Below are 16,262 nucleotides of genomic sequence, written 5' to 3'. Positions count from 1 at the left end.
ACTTGGCACTCCATGGCTTTTGTCCATGGTTTAAACCATGGTTTCATTTGTACCACCTTCGTGAATTTGGGCCTTTGGCTGTGTGTGTACATCTGTACTTAAAGAGAGATCACTGATGACGCTGTATACAATATGTTACGGGGATTCTTGAATGTACCAAAACTTGGCCGACCTTCCCTCTCCATGAATCCCCACGCTATAGGGTCCTTCAGAATGAAACTTTTCATTACGGGAGAATCTATGATCACTGTTAAACTCGGTGTGCGCGCCGTCCTTACCATAGGGCACCAGCGGGTCCTTGGGGGGCGGCGACGGTTCGGACACTTTCCACACTTGGTAGCTCCCGTCGTTGTGCGAGCTGGTGAAGTGGGTCCCGTCGCGGTGCCAGCACAGGGACTCGATCTGGTGGCCCACGAACGACGCCTCCAGCATCAGCTCGCTCTGACGCCAGATGATCATCAGTCCCCGGTTGTAGCCAATCAGCAGCTGTTTGTATGCATGTTTATTTGTTTGTTTGAGGGAGGTAGGGATGGAGAGTGGGAAGGAAGGAAGGAGGGAAGGAATGAGAGAAAGAAGACAGTAGGGACGAAGGGACGGAGGGACAGAGGGAGGGAGGAGGGGTTGGTGGCAAATGGGGTCACCAGGTTAGAAAGACACAAAGATACATATAGACATTAACAAAGCCAGTAAACTAATTTTATTTTTAAGTTTTGTTTTCAAATCCACTATTAAAAAAAAATTTAAACCTACCAGACTTGACTTTTTAGAATGGTTCAGAATCAATGAAGCCACAACTGACACTTGAATTGTCACCTAAGTCTGACTGTATGGCTCATATGTGTATTTAGTAATTTTCCTGCTAAGCATGTTGTGAAGGGAAAACAGGGAAAGTGACTATGCTGTATCAAGGAAGAAAGAGAAGGATCGTGCATAGTTTAGGGAGTTGACAGCAAATAAATTTTACAAGCAATATTACCAGTAGATTTGTACTCTAAGGACCTTGTACTTCCATCTTGCAGATAATCTTGGTAAGCTACTAATCAAATGGTCCTTGCTCTATTAGATGGCAAAATGGACAGATGGCAACAAATGAGGGTAGACTGTGACATACGTGTCAGCCACAAATGAAGCAACATCTTCACAAACTAAACAAGATCGACAAATTGAACTCTTTTGTGTTGAAAATCTAAATCAGTAATACGACTGGAAACTTGTAAGGCTGGCACATGAAAATATTGGTGCTAGATAGAAAAGTTCAACATTCACAAACAATGGTGTCACTTGGCGCAAATATTAAAAAGCGGAAATCAAGCTTAACACACAACCCCACACCATGTTTTAAATTGACTTCATTTACAGTAATATCCAACAGATAAATATTCAACATCATATAAGACAAACACAATGGAATGCATTTCATCAAACTTGCACCTAAAACACATTTGTGAATTTCACGATTGACATGCTTTCTCCAAACAATGTTATTTGTTGCAAACACGAATATATGCAAACTACACGGTGCCTTCCAAAGTCTCCTTCTGACCTGTGAATACTCAGTATATCTTTCTTTAATTTTCTTTTTTTCTTCTTTTTTTTTTGGTCGACAGGAAATTAACAAGAATTGGATCTTCATATCAAAATACTACAGACTAAATACAAAAGCAACAACGTCTTTTCATGGGGGAAAACAGTTGCAGTCACTTCATTATTGACCACACAAATAATTTTGTATTATACAATTGTATATTTGTGAACACACAAAGAGCAGAGTTATGCTATGGTCATCTTGTCATCTTATTTGCTTGTGTAGTTGCAGCCAACATTGGGTACAAACTTGTGAAAGTTTGGATGAGAATTCCATAACTTTCTTCTCTTCCGTCAGATTTTGATGAAACTTCACCACTCCGCACATGCAATTGTATGATTCTCATGTATCTATGAAAGTTAGCAGAACATGATGTGGAATTGTGCATTCAATACAAAGGCTAGTGTTGATACTTGGCTTGGTTTTAGATTTTTTTAAAATTTCATCCCTCCACCCATGTCCCCCTTACCCGGTCCTTGTCACTTGGGTGTTGAGCTATCGCCTCAACCGCGCCCGGATTGACCTTGAAGTCGTCGGGGACACTAGAGGATGAAGAATCACGTAACCTGGTTAAGAGAGGAGAGCCGTTGCCGGGCGGGGCCACATGCGGCCAGACGAACGAATGAACGGACGTACGGACGGATGGATGGATGGGTAGACCGGCAGTATGGATGGATGAATTGATAGTAGGATGGATGGATGGTTGTTGGGCATGAAAAGCAGAAAGTTTTGGGGAAGGTTTTTTTTTTTGGGGGGGGGGGGGGATTGGGGATGGGGAGAGGGGGTAAAGGATGGGGTGGGGGAGGATAGTAAGATCATATTTAGATAGACAAAATAGGATGGCAAGCAAGAAGGGGAAAGTAAAAACAAAAGGGGGAAAAGGAGCATAAGCAACTGAAGAAGTATAATGTGGGAGTAGTATGCATTATACATATGATAATCGTGTCTATATGCCCGCTATATCAGTGCTATAGGATATACACCACTACAATATCAATGCATTTCTTTACAAGCCAAACTATCTTTTGCATCATTGATATGTAGTAAACCACTGTTTATGACCGATACACCCATCATGTTCAGGGCTACCATTAACTTCTTGTTACTCTACTTTCTTGAAAAAAAAAAATACAGATATTCAGTTAACTTTGTTATGGGTCAATTTGAATTACTAATTGATAGATGACCCCTTACAACTTGAATGTATAATGTCTACAAACTACAAAACTAGCTATGATAATGATCAAGCTCCACTGGGACGTCAGTCATTTCCCTAAAATGTGACTGCTATTGCAATTACACAAATTATTCTCAAGCAAGTTATCATCATTTTTAACAATTACCCATAGTGTTATGCACATTTTCTTATTAATTCCTTCTCAAAAAACTATGAATGTGAAACATTTTCGGTAATGATATTCAATTTCTTTCATTTTTATAATGAAACAGTACCTCTTTGGATATCAATTTTTGTCTCGTTCTGCCCATTTACTGGCACAAGGTTGTCTTTGCAAGATTGTGATGGAAAATACAGAGAGCTGCATTGCTTCTTTTTTCAAAACAGAAAGTACAACACTCAAAGTGGTTTATGTCAGGTTTCTCATATCAGTTTGTACTCAAGACTTTATTAAAGCTGAGATCAGTACAAGTGACACTCAATATTTATTGTGTCAAATTTCAAAGCAGGACTACCATATAAAACACATCTAATCTTGTCTCATCTCTAATTTGAATACGAAAGTTTTGTGCATACATTTCCTCAAATTGGCTGTCTCGAAGAAGCTTACCTACAACTAAGAGTACAAGTTGACATTGGCATCGATTCGTGCAAGGTGATTTGCTTACTACAATGCACTACACATTATACAACAATAAATGATGAGCTTGTCGGCGACTAAGTTCAAGATGTGATTAAAAAAATAATGATAAAAATTGTCAATTCAGACCACTGCATGCCATGGTGAATAAATTGTTAGTCAGTGCAGATAACTGTCATGATAATATTGTATGATATTGCATGGTTAGGAGAATTTACCCTGAGAGAAAAAAATATTGCTTTGTATGAATAGAGTGAATGAAACAAAAGGAACCCTTCAACAAAGAGATACGAGCAAAATCCTGACACAAGGCAGTAAATCCAGCACCCACTGGGAGGAAGGCTAATGGTTAACATAAAATCAAAAAGTTATAACTTACTTTGGGGCTTTGCGTCTGATTTCAAATAATGTTTCCCTGAACCATTATAGCTACATCACAGAATTTATTCGGAAGTGCTGTTTTGATTTTTCCTCAGTGTAAATTCTCCAGCATAAGTTGACATGTGTATACATGATATGAATGTGTGAAGTGCTATTTGTGTTTTGGGGTTTTTTTTTTTTTTGTTAGCTGTTAGAATGCAGGAAAATAGCGTTGGGATGGGGGTGGAAAGCTGAAGTGATAATCGGGTATTTGAAAAAAAAAAATGCAATGAAAAGAGGAAAGATTAAATCAGCCCCGCAGAGCAATGCTGCATCTACTATCGCAGGAAGCAATGCAGATACAGTGTTGTTAATTAGAGTCATCCTATGACTTCCGCCGACATGTCAGAAAATGTGTGATTTGAAACCATTCCACCATAAAATATGCCCAAACACAGCCATGAATGAGAGCAAAAAGAAATGCATTCAAAGGAACACTACGCAATCCATAAAAATATTTCCATAATGAGGTGATTTGTGCACATTAATGGTAGGCTGCCTTTAAGCTTGCAGGGAGTCAGAGAGAGGGGGGAAGGAGGTGGCGGAGGGGAGGAGGAGGAGGAGGAGGAGGAGGTGGTGGATGCGGAGGAGAGGAGGGAAGGAGGGAAAACACTCATGCAGGTGGATCAGGAGGAACACAGTGGCATGATGAAGTGGTTGGATGGAAATTTGTGGAATAAAGGCCAATGGATAGAACTGCTCAAGAGAATGAAAGCATTATGAAACATACCAAGATCTCAGGGGGAAACATTTACATACATGCTTTTCTTATTTTTTAAATCTAAATTTTCTTTTCCTTCTTGTCGAGAGAATTGTCAAAGAAAAGACAAGACAAAGGTATGGAACAAAAAGGAAGTTGGCACTTGAAAAGAATTAAATTAATCATTGAGAAATTGATGATGTCTTCATTTCTGTCCCACTCTATCAAGAGTTGCCAGAAATCATTCGCTGAGTCGAGACTGGAGCCGAATACCACCATCAGCATTAGCCGCTGATGTGAGAGATATGCACATTTGGTGTCACTATATTGCTTTTGGCCAGGTGGTATCAAAAGCCAATCCTGTGTGACTTTACTTGAAGCCATATCAGTTTTCTCCGCTGGGCATCTTGCTACAGGCATCAATTTCTATTGAGGACACAATACCCAGATATTTAGTTCCATCACCGGTGGATCAAGAAAAACCATAGAGTCTAGAGTCAGGAAAACTAAGGCTCACAAAGTAATCGTGACATGTCAATAAAGACCACTAGAGGCTACTGCTGAGTAGGAAATGTCAATCTGCTCCAATAATCTATACAATCCTAAAAACATTTGAGGGGAAATGTCCATAAGAGATTTGCTGACATAAGGGATGTACATGGCAGCTTATCGTCACTCACCACTTCCACATTCGTCTTCCGCTTCGGATACGACAAGACAGTCAAACAGACATTAAATTCATATCTTGTTCGACTGTCATTTGTCAATTGAGATTTATAGAACCGCTCATAAAAAAAGGAGAGAGAAAAAAACAAAGGATTTAACTCTTTTTCAAGTCTTCTATGGGGTAATAAAAAAAGAAATACCCTGCCTTTCCTTAACCAGGGTAGGCAGTTTAGTCACTGTCATTTATTCAAGACTACTTGCGGAGCAAGATCTTTGTCCCAAAAAGCAACTGTCCCAATTATAAAGACAGGCCAGAAATTGGACTGTTTGCGATTGCACTTTTTTCACCGTTTCAGAAACTTGTTTTTAGCCCATAATCAAAACAGCTTTGCGTTTATGACTCCCTGAAAGTTGTTCGGGAAGTGAATTGTTGAATGCACTCTAACCTGTACGCACTGGAATATCGTGCAAGCCAACAACAAACAAAACTAGACAATCATCTTGTATCCCACTGGAATGATGTGTGGAAATACAATCAGAGTGCTCCCCTCCCCAGAAAGCTAGAAAGGGGGGGGGGGGATCCCCATCATTCTTTCTTACCACAAGGACCTCCTAGGGGGTTCCCCTGAAGGGTCAAGTACTTAGCAAGGCTCAGGCATGACAAGAATGCCATACCAAGAATGCCACAAGCACATTGATGGCGATCTTCACAAGGCCAGGTTCTCCACCTTGTTAAAGGACAAGTCCTCCTTGTTAAAGGAGAAGTCCACCTTCATATCCATAAGGATTGAGAGAATGCAGCAATTTTAATAGAACACGTCCGTGAAAGTTTGAGGAAAAGTGGGCAATCCATTAAAAAGTTGCGGATGTTGAATTTTCACTGACGTGTTCAACTGATATTGCTGCATTCACTCAATCCACATGTATATGAAGGTGAACTTGTCCTTTAAAGGCAACATCTCTCTCTCTCTCCAAGTCCTCATTTTCAAGAAATTTGTGATTGGATGATGCTTTCTATGAACTGATATGAATCAAGACTGCCTGGAGTTCATGTTTGGATCAAATCATGAATTTATGGATGAGAAATGAAACAATTCATCTGTATTCCTGCTATCTTTATAGTAAAAAAAAAACAACTTCCCTCTACTTTCATGGAAAAGTCACTCCATTTAGAATCCTTTAAAGTTCCTAAAAACATTGGAAAGACAACAGTATCTGAACAGCATCAGAAGTCTCATTTTAGATCATGATGCTCTTTAACTGTGAAAACTTGTAAAGTATTTGTTGAATATCCACTTTTTTTTTTAAACTGAGCATCTAAACCTGTAGAGGAATATGGTTAATTTTGAGGAAACAGTACAATTTGTCCAGAAGTCCAGTTTTGTGTTTGTCTGTCTGTAAGTGGCTTCATAATACGCTTCTATCCTCTTATGATGGACATACATCAATTCTATGCTCCCGAAGTATTCTTTGAATGCGATTTGTTCCTTTAAACCTGCCTCCTAGCATCCTTCCGCTGTTAGGGACATCATCACACGCATGTGAGTGAGAGCTCTTCGACGATACTCCTTTGGCAAATTGGCGCCGTTAATGGACTGGGAGGAGCTGGCATTCCTATGCGTCAGGTGCAATAGGGCGTTGAGGGCTGGATCCCATTAGAGCCCTTTATGCGCAACAGGCAAGGGATTGAATTCAATGATAGTATTTCTGACATTAGGAATGATGAGGATGGCTCTATCGTGTTGATTGGGGAGGAGGGGGGATGGGAGGGAGGAGGAAGAACATCCCCATACCAATAGATCATTTCATCAAGTTGAAGTAGATGAAAGTTCGATCATAAGGGTCACGCATACAGGGCTGCCAAACCCTCTGCAAATAAAAAACAAAAGAATTCTGATGCACAGTAAAAAAAATGATTTTGAAAATAAAAATAATAATTTGGTTTTAAACTAATAGAAAATGAACTCTTGAGCTTGTAAACCAAATATCACCAAAAAAAAAAAAAAAACATTTTCCATCTTGAAAACATTTCCTTAATTCTGATGAAAAAGAGATTAGAATATGTCTGGAAAAAGTATACTAGTTGGTGGCTCTGTATAATGCAAAATGATGGATGTCATGGATGGAAAAAAAATATATAAATCTGCACATCAAAATCTCAAAGAAATGTGAGCAACATAGCAATGAAAATATCGAACACGTACAAATAACAAAACAAGCTTCTACAATGCATGTATTGTCTCAGAGATGAAAGACAAAACTTGCAAAAAAAAAGAAGAAAGGATAAACACTTGATTTTTAATGAGAATTGGAAATTTGAGAGCAACACATTCATGTAACAAAGAGTATTGAGAAGAGGAAATCAGGACTTTCTGTTTTTTTGAAAATACTAGCAATAATAAATTTAATGTAAAGAAAAGCATTGTGGGGGCTGGCTTTTGCCTCTATCAAGATGTAAGCTTTGAAAACAGAGTGGTCGAGACTGGTTGAACTCAAGCAGGGGAAAACAACCACACAAAATTTGATGAGTGCATTTCCTAATATCGTACGGAAAATCTTTACATAGCTGGGTGAGGCAATGCCACAATTAATTTTCCATTACGCACAGATGAAATCACTTTTTTTTTTTAATATACCCATTCCAGCCACTCCCTGCTTCATAAAAACTGCTACTATTTTTGTTTAACTTCATCTACTTTCTCTTTTTTTTTTTGGGGGGGGGATATGACAACAACCATGATAAAAGCACTGTCATGGAGAAAAGGTGAAGGTTGCTTTATTATGGCTTCCTTTGTCATAGGCAATCTAAACTGTAATGGATTAGCTTTCCTTCATAACCCCTCCCCCCTTCCCCATTTACTCTTGCTGTCACTACCACCAACTCCACTATATGAAATGCCAATGGTGATTTGAAGGATTGTCCTGAAGGGGTTAAATGCCAAAATGGATGGGGGGTGGAGGAGGAGGGGTTTAACCCTTTGGTGCCCCCTATATCCCCCTTCTTCCCTCCAAAGCAATGGGCAGAGATGATTGGTTAGTACAATAAGTGAAGGTGGCAACTGGTGGCAGGCATTCTGAGAAGAACACTTTGTGTAGGGGGAACAAGTTAGGACTGTCCTTGGCAAAAAAAACCAAACAAACAAAAAACAAACAAACTCAGAGCTAGTCTGCATAACAACAAATCCATTATCGAAAATGGCATCCTGAAACAGTATGACTCATGGAGTAAGTTTGTTCATTTCTCAATGCCTTTTACTTAGAATAACATCCAGGAATTATTTTGTCATGTCAATGTTTTGTCAATTTCTTTGCATCTGTACCTGGTGTTTTCTTAATAACTTGAAATAAACAAAAGAATGCATTGCTGATTTGCTACATACTCGATGACTACGTGAAGAATGTTGCAGCCATAGAACCCATCTATAACCCCCTACTTGAGATTTCTGTTGTTTTCTCTGGTGTTGGTTTCAAGACAACATCATCCTTTACTGGTATGTACTTTAATAGTATGCAGACATCACCTGGGGAATAGCAAGAATAGGAAATTGCAGCAGTGGTGATATTCCAGGTATTCCAAGAATGTCGTGATTGACACTGGGGTCTTGGCTGAGCTCTAGTTGTTTTGATCATGTTCAATAACATTCTCCCGAAAAGTGAGGTCAGGTCATCAGACGTGCAAAAAGTATTTCGAAATGCCCCTACAGTGAAATTTTTCATACAAACTTGAGCGCTAATCAAAACCTGCAAACAGCAGGGACATGGGATGCTGTACAGCAATAACAGAGAACTTCTGAGAGTATTTCTTTTTTTCCCCCTAATCTTTTCTCTCTTTTTTTTTTTGGTGGGGGGCTCTCAGCCAATGGCACAATCTCATCGTTGATTTCCAATATTGATGGACGGCATCTGCAATTTCAATCAGAGGATTGAAATGGTCAATGACTGATCTCTACAGGGTCCAATCCCAAAGATATCAAACTGATGTTGGCCATCATTGCACAATCATTGCATCGATCAGCAGAAATTGAGGCAGTGTAGAAAATAAGGAGTTTGTGTGGTAAGTGCGGCAGTCATTCTTGGATATCATTATGGACTGAAATGGAATAACCTAATCAATCCCACACAAAAACTACAATTACTGTATGAAAATGACACCTCCTCTCATTTCTCCATAGCAAGGTACCATGATTTGTGACATACTCAACTGGTTTGACTGAAGTGACGAGCATAACTGGGATAGTAGTCGCCAATAAAAAAAAAAAAATGAAAAAAAAAGAGAAAATCTCCTGAAGAGGGATATCAGGCCATTTATAATAGCCGCATTCATACAAACCCAAATTAATGGTGTTTATACAATTTTATACGCAACTCAACGCAAAAACCTTTCATTCTTGTGTGTGGACACAAAACAATTTTGTGAACTCTCACATTACGCATTGCAATGCGAAAATCAGTCATGGTGATTGTTGTTGTTTTTTTTTAAACTCGTGATGATTTGCCCTGCAGAGTGTGTGTGAACAGAGCGCAAAGACGTCATATATTCATTAAAACCCATAATGCAACTCTCTATATCAGGTTTGCACACTCAGATGCCTGGTCTCATGTTCTGTTTATTTCTTTTGGCATGGAGGCAGATTCAAAGTGCTTTATTTGCTGCCAACTGATTTTTGTTTGTTTGTTTGTTTGTTTTCATTCCAACCTGATTCGAAAAAAAAAAGAGCCCTCTCAATAATTTGTCATGCACGGCATGTTTGAACGATGGCAAATAAAATTGATTTTGGCATCGCGATGCAAAAACCGATAACTCCTGTGTGTGAATGCGGCTAATGTTCTGCAAATGAGGCGACCTCCTATCCAATCCAGCATCATTACGTTCATTCCAATCTCCTCACATCCTAGAGTCCCTTGGGTCCAATCAGCGCGGGACGATTCTCATCAACGACTGGAGGGCTGGATTTTTGTCTTTCCTCTCTCTCTTTAACCCTTGGAGGGCCACAGTCACAAAATATCATTTATTCTGTATGCAAACAAGCTGCTGAAGTTATTAAAAGAGTTAAGCAATAGGGAGGAGGGACGGGACAGAGGAGAGACTGGGGGTTGTATTTTTCCCAGCTGCACAAATAATGATCCTGTAGGGATCCTATGGACTGAGTTTAAAAGACAAGGGGGGTGGGGTGTAGAGGGAGAGAATTTGCAGGGATTGTCTCGTCCCTGGATTAGACCCTTCTTTTCTTTTCTTTTTTCAACTCCAATGACGACGAGGAGTGAGACCAGACAGTGGCAAACTGTGCATGTTTGATTTGATTTGGCTGCTCGGGGTGTGGGGGAACATCAATTTACACAAGACATCGGTAATGTGATTGGAGGTGGAAGAATTAATACACTCCCCGATCCCACTCGCACTCCCACACACAAACATGCACACATCATCGTTATCACCACCAGTGTGTACTGTTCATTTGGGTGGGCCCCCGTAGGACGAGAAAGGGGGGTAGGCAAATGCATAAAGCTAGCAAGCGTGTATACATACTGTATCTGGTGGTGTCAAACAGGCTGAAGTACACACAACTTAACATCATGACACGTTTCTCTTTTTCTCTCAGAAAGTACTTCTGATGTAGATCTTACTGGGTGAAAGACACCAAATGATTTCCTTTGTTTACTTGTCTGTCTGGGAAAATATACTATAGTCCTGGTATGCCTGCGGAAACTCTCACATTTTTGCTCCAAAATGGACATGCATTATATACAAATTTTATGCATAAGAAATGTGTGAAATTACACCGTAACACCACAATTTTAGTTGGATAACGACAAATGCAATATATTTCCCAAAGGGTATGCCAATAGCATTGGAATCTCAGAGCATATCCAATCATGGTCGCTACTGTTTTTTAACTGATTACATATTGGGCCATAGCAACATTCACTGACACTGATCTTCGGCGCAAGAGTGCATCCTATGCAGTTACACTGTTGATCTCAAAGTATTCATTACCCTGGCAGTTTTTCAGTAGACCCTTTGGATATATTGCAAGCAAATTTCAAGCAGTGGAAGAATACATTTTTTGCACTTTCCACAACTTTATTTTTACTTTAATGACTGGGAGCTGCATTAAGCTGCATCAATATAGTGCTGCAAGCTACAGCTCATTTACCCCCCCCCCCCTTCCCCCCAAGTTGTAACTTAGCATTATCCGCAAATGGCAACTTGAGCCTCTGATCTTGAGTAAAATTGTGCACAATTGTAACGATGCATTTTGCGACAGTGGTAAACAGGAACCAATGAAATATCAAATATCATAAACATAAATTACCTTAACCTTCCCTGACAGAAGCAAATAATATAATTTTGCAAGGACACTTCACAGAAGTGGTAAACAAAAACACACTTTTAATTGTAGCATATCACTAGTTCAAGGATAAGGAAAGTGCACCTTTCTTTCTTCATTTAAACAAATAGTTTTTGCACAGTGAATTCATATTCATTTTGATAATCATTCTAACTAGTTTTTCAGTGCACATTGTATAAGCAGCACAATCCTTTTTTATTTTTAGTATCTGCACTGATATTTAAAGATAAAAACAGAGAAAACTAGATATGTCGCTACAGCGACTGGTTATACCCCCGCAAACAACATTTCATAAGCTTTGGTCAAAACAACATTTCATAAGCTTTGGTCAAAAAACTGAGGAAGTAGTTAAATCCGCAAGATCTTTCCTTGATCTTCTGCCATTAATATGCCGTTACCATGGCAACGTACTTTCGGGTACTGTCGAAAAATGCGTCTTGCACATCTACAACCAAAGGCACACATCTGTACCAAGTTTCATGGAAATTGGGCAAAAACTGAGGAAGTAGTTTGCAACATAAAATTTTCCATCATTTTGGCTCGTAATATGTGAGTTGTTACCATGGCAATATACTTTTTGTCACTGTCAAGAAATGTGTCATGCTGACCTATATCCTAAGACAAACATTCAATATGAATTCCATGAGAATTGGAAGAACACTGATGAAGCAGTTTTGCCATGAAGCATTTTGCCCTATATTTTACCAATAACATGCCGTTACCATGGCAACGCACTTTTTGCCACTGCAGAAATATGTGTCTTGCACATTAACATATTCAGATGAACATCTGTACCTAATTTCACAAAAATTGATCAAAAACTGTGGGAGGAGTTCGCGACGCAAGATTTGTACCCATTTTTGCCCATAATATGCCGTTACCATGGCAACATACTTTTGGGTACTGTCAAAAAATATGTCTTGCACATCTACAACCCAAGGCACACATCTGTGCCAAGTTTTATGGGAATCGGTTGAAAACTGAGGAAGTAGTTCGCGACGCAAGATTTGCAACGGACCGACCGCCAGACCGCCCGACCGCCCGACCGTCCGCTCATTCCTATATACCCCCTTCAAACTTCGTTTGGCGGGGGCATAAATATTGTCTTCCTCTAATATCTATACATTTCATAAATGTCGTGAGAAGCATGAAACATTAAAATGATTTGTACACGGGGAAAATTACAACATATTCCAGTCTTTTAGCAGCCAGATTTATCAAATTTGCTGAAAGGTTTGAAGGACACAATCATTCTGTTCTCCCCCAACTCACCCCCCTCCCCCTTTCCTAAAATATAGTCTTGAGTTGTGTAGTGTGCAGCAGGCTTTAGGGTCACAGACTTTTCCTTTTCTTTCTGGTGTTGTACAAAAGATATAGAGAGCTCTGGCCCTTACAGAGTCGGTCAAAATGGCACTGAAGTACTTGTATGTATTTTTTGTGGTTAAAGAAGTACACCGACAATATCACTCTCATGCCTCAAATTGGCTCTGTGATCACTCATTACTTCCAGAATACAGCCTCCACTTGGTCCACAAAGTTTATCTGTCCTTTTTTTTTTAATGGCGCTGTCACAAATGGGTCAAATGACACACACAGCTCTCACCCAACAATTTTAGCCCCTAAACACAATGGCATACAAGCACTTATGTCTATTCATAGTGACACAAGTACAACTGACATATAACCCTTGATTACCACAAGTATCCTTCCTCCTAATACTTTTTTTCTAATCTTAGGGTGTTATCTCCTGTATATGCCATATATTTCTTCGTGGCTCTATTTTCGTAAGTCAATTGGTCTTGGTGACACTAATAACGTGCAAAAGTATTGCTTCCCCTATTAAACCCAAGTTGAATGTACTTCACCAACTCTCTGGTGGGAAACACTGAATCTGCTCTCAAGGAATGTGTGCAATGTTTCACAGGACTTTGGTTAAATTTCAGTCTGGTTAAGAATAATTTATGGCCCAGAAAATGTGCTGTTTGGAAAATCGGCTATTGACCTCATGAATGATTTTTGGTTTGATCAAGTTGACTGTACTTTCGATTTTCATCTTTCACTATGCAACTCTACCAAGCTGGAAAACAAACATTGCATTAGCAAGTCTGAAAATATCTTATTTCTATTCCCCCCCCCCCCCCAAAAAAAAAGACTTTGGAATGTGACATGGACCCATCATTGCAGTCAAACTATCTACACATTGGTTCTGTCCCATTCTCATTGAAAACATGCATTATGAAGCTTCGCACTAATTGCTTCACTCTTTGCAAGCAAAGGATGAGAAAAAGGTGGATGATAGCTGGGGAGGACGTGCGAAGTGGACGGGTGTGGCATCTTGGTAACCTAGCAACCCTGCATCTTGATTGACTTGCACGAGCTGCTTCTCCCTTTTGTAAAGGGGAGGAGGAGCGGAAGACAGTGGTGGATGATAGGTGAAAGATGTCCATAGCAAATGGGAGTGAAAAACCTCACAACCTTGCAACCTGCATCTCACTTAGGCAAGGGGTGAATGATAAAGGTGGATGAAATTTTGGGAGGATGCACATTATGAGAAGGTGTGGCACCCCAGAAACTTTCATCTGGCAGCCTTGTATCAATAGCTTCCCCCTTTGCAGAGGGGATGATGGTGATGATGATGATGATGAGGGCATGTGAAAGTTGAGATGCACAGCATGAGAGGGCGTGGCATTACTGGCCCCACAAAGTCCTTTTTCCTCATCAACTGGCCTTCAGCCCCCAAGAGAAGAAGATGAATATTTCCCAAGACCGCTGCACAGAATTTATGTGTGTTTGTACATCCCAAGCTCGAGCTAAGTTGGAAAAGTCTGCAGCAAATTGATACCGCTCTCATCCAGATTGGGGGAATTTCCTCTCCAGATTCCCATAATAGATAACAATACATCAAGATTGGACTTACAAACTGCGGAGATACAAGTTATCACAATGATGTGAAGCGATCATTATGGGGCTGACATACGTAGCTCTCCTCCCCCCCCCCCCCCCGAAAAAAAAGAAATGAAAAGAAAAGAAAAAAAGAAATATACAACAGATGCTAAACTGCGACAGGCCTGGTTGGTAGCCAAGTGAAAAGTTTTTCTTTTTTAAGTTTTCACTTGAAATGTATGGCTAACAAGATACCAGTTTCAGCAGAGGTGCTAGAAATCTTTTCAGGTGGATATATACAAAGTTGGCCTTTATGTCTTGAAAGTACAATATGGCTGATGTTTTCATCCACAGTGACAGCAACAAGGCATAAGTCTTCCTACAAGGAATAAGACTTCCTGATGACATAGTTTCTAAGAGACATTCCTCGAGGAAAGACACAAGACATTTTCCTTCAGTTCAGGGTGTGGCTGTTAATTTTACCACCACTGCCACTGGTGCACAGACACACATTAGGGTGATGACTTGGGACAGTTTGCAGAACAAGACATCGTATCACACATCCAAACTTGGTTGCCTGGCAACACAGAGAGGAAAACAAGTGATGTAGGCAAAGTGGAGAAAAAGTGTATGAAGTGCCACATGATTTCACACCAGGGAGAAAAGGCAGCAAACAAACAGATCATTCAAGAATCGTTTTCTTCTTCTTTTAAGAGAGATACTCCAAAAGTTTCGAGAAAGTAAAAGTGTGACAGTCCTTTCAGATCTCAAAAGAAGGAGTGGTTACATAATCAACCTCCTCATCACAGCACAGCTGCATGATGTAAATTGGGGTAGGAGGAATAGGCTTACTTCTGCATGACGACGTCCTGGTAGACGATGTGTTCGTCGAGGTCAAACTTCTCGACGTCCAGCAGGTAGATGTTACCGCCCTCTGTGCCCAGGTAGAGACGGGAGGAGTCTGACGACAAGCAGCACACTGAAATCTTCTTCAGGCTGTTTAGTATGCAAAAAGGAGATGGAAAAAAAAAAAAAAAAAAGGTCAATGCAATTGAGGAATGTGAACGTTATATAAGAATGCGGATTAAAACATGCAAATGCGAGGGGGGGGGGGGGGGGACCTTTGTTGAACTATCAGCATAATCATTTTTGAAGCAGAAGAGAAAAGTGGTCCAACACTGCATTCCACACTGCTTCCAACCAAAGCACATTCACTGCAGCTGCAACTCTGTTAGACCTGAAACTTGCCCAGGGTCAATTTTGAATGAGACAGTATGAAAGGTCAGCACCAACATACTATTGAAATCCAAAGGTTGTTGTTTTTGTTTTTGTATAAAAGATGGGTTTGTATGTTTATAGCAAGTCTGATCAAATGTTATTCAATTGATTCCAAATTTGACCCTGAACTTTAACTTGACCTCGGACCAATCAAGCTGAAGGTTACTGCCTGAGTCAGTCTGTCTTTACAAGTGCAATCCCCAACCACGGTAGATTACATTACATCAAGTTTGGTATTCATAAGAATACAAAGAAGACAGATTTTGACACACAACTTTGAATCGTATCTTTAAAATCATATCAATCAAAGTTAATTGCTCTTAATCTGACAGCATTTCATCATGACCCATAATCTTGACCAAAACATACGAGATAAGGTGTTGCAATTGACTTTCAAAAGGGTGGACCATCTACACAAAGTTGTGAAATGTTTATCAAAATCAATCCCAAGGAATTCATTTAATCGGAAAATCTCAGTATGCTAACCTGCCTGTGACAAATTCAGATATTAATATCAACATGACAAACTTCATTTTTTGCAGTACTACGCCCTGTTTTGTCTC

At 39.8% G+C, this 16,262-nt stretch overlaps 1 protein-coding gene across 1 annotated transcript in view; it reads right to left on the bottom strand.

Annotated features, from left to right (window-relative positions):
- The window catches only part of LOC139738609 (LLGL scribble cell polarity complex component 2-like), a 137,265-nt gene that overhangs the window by 33,837 nt on the left and 87,166 nt on the right, over positions 1-16,262 (bottom strand). The window contains exons 6-8 of the mRNA XM_071649225.1: positions 15,274-15,417; positions 2,055-2,151; positions 279-486 (exon numbers count right to left, since the gene is read on the bottom strand). Of these exons, the coding sequence (XP_071505326.1) occupies positions 279-486; positions 2,055-2,151; positions 15,274-15,417 (449 nt within the window). The remainder of the gene's footprint in view (positions 1-278; positions 487-2,054; positions 2,152-15,273; positions 15,418-16,262) is intronic.

Source organism: Diadema antillarum, unplaced genomic scaffold (genome assembly GCF_040938485.1).
Source record: "Diadema antillarum isolate AM-2024a unplaced genomic scaffold, OU_Dant_1.0 seq00000759_RagTag, whole genome shotgun sequence".
In the NCBI taxonomy this organism is placed as follows: domain Eukaryota; kingdom Metazoa; phylum Echinodermata; class Echinoidea; order Diadematoida; family Diadematidae; genus Diadema; species Diadema antillarum.
The sequence above is the reverse complement of the archived record's forward strand: the minus strand, read 5'-3'. Positions and strand labels throughout refer to the sequence as shown.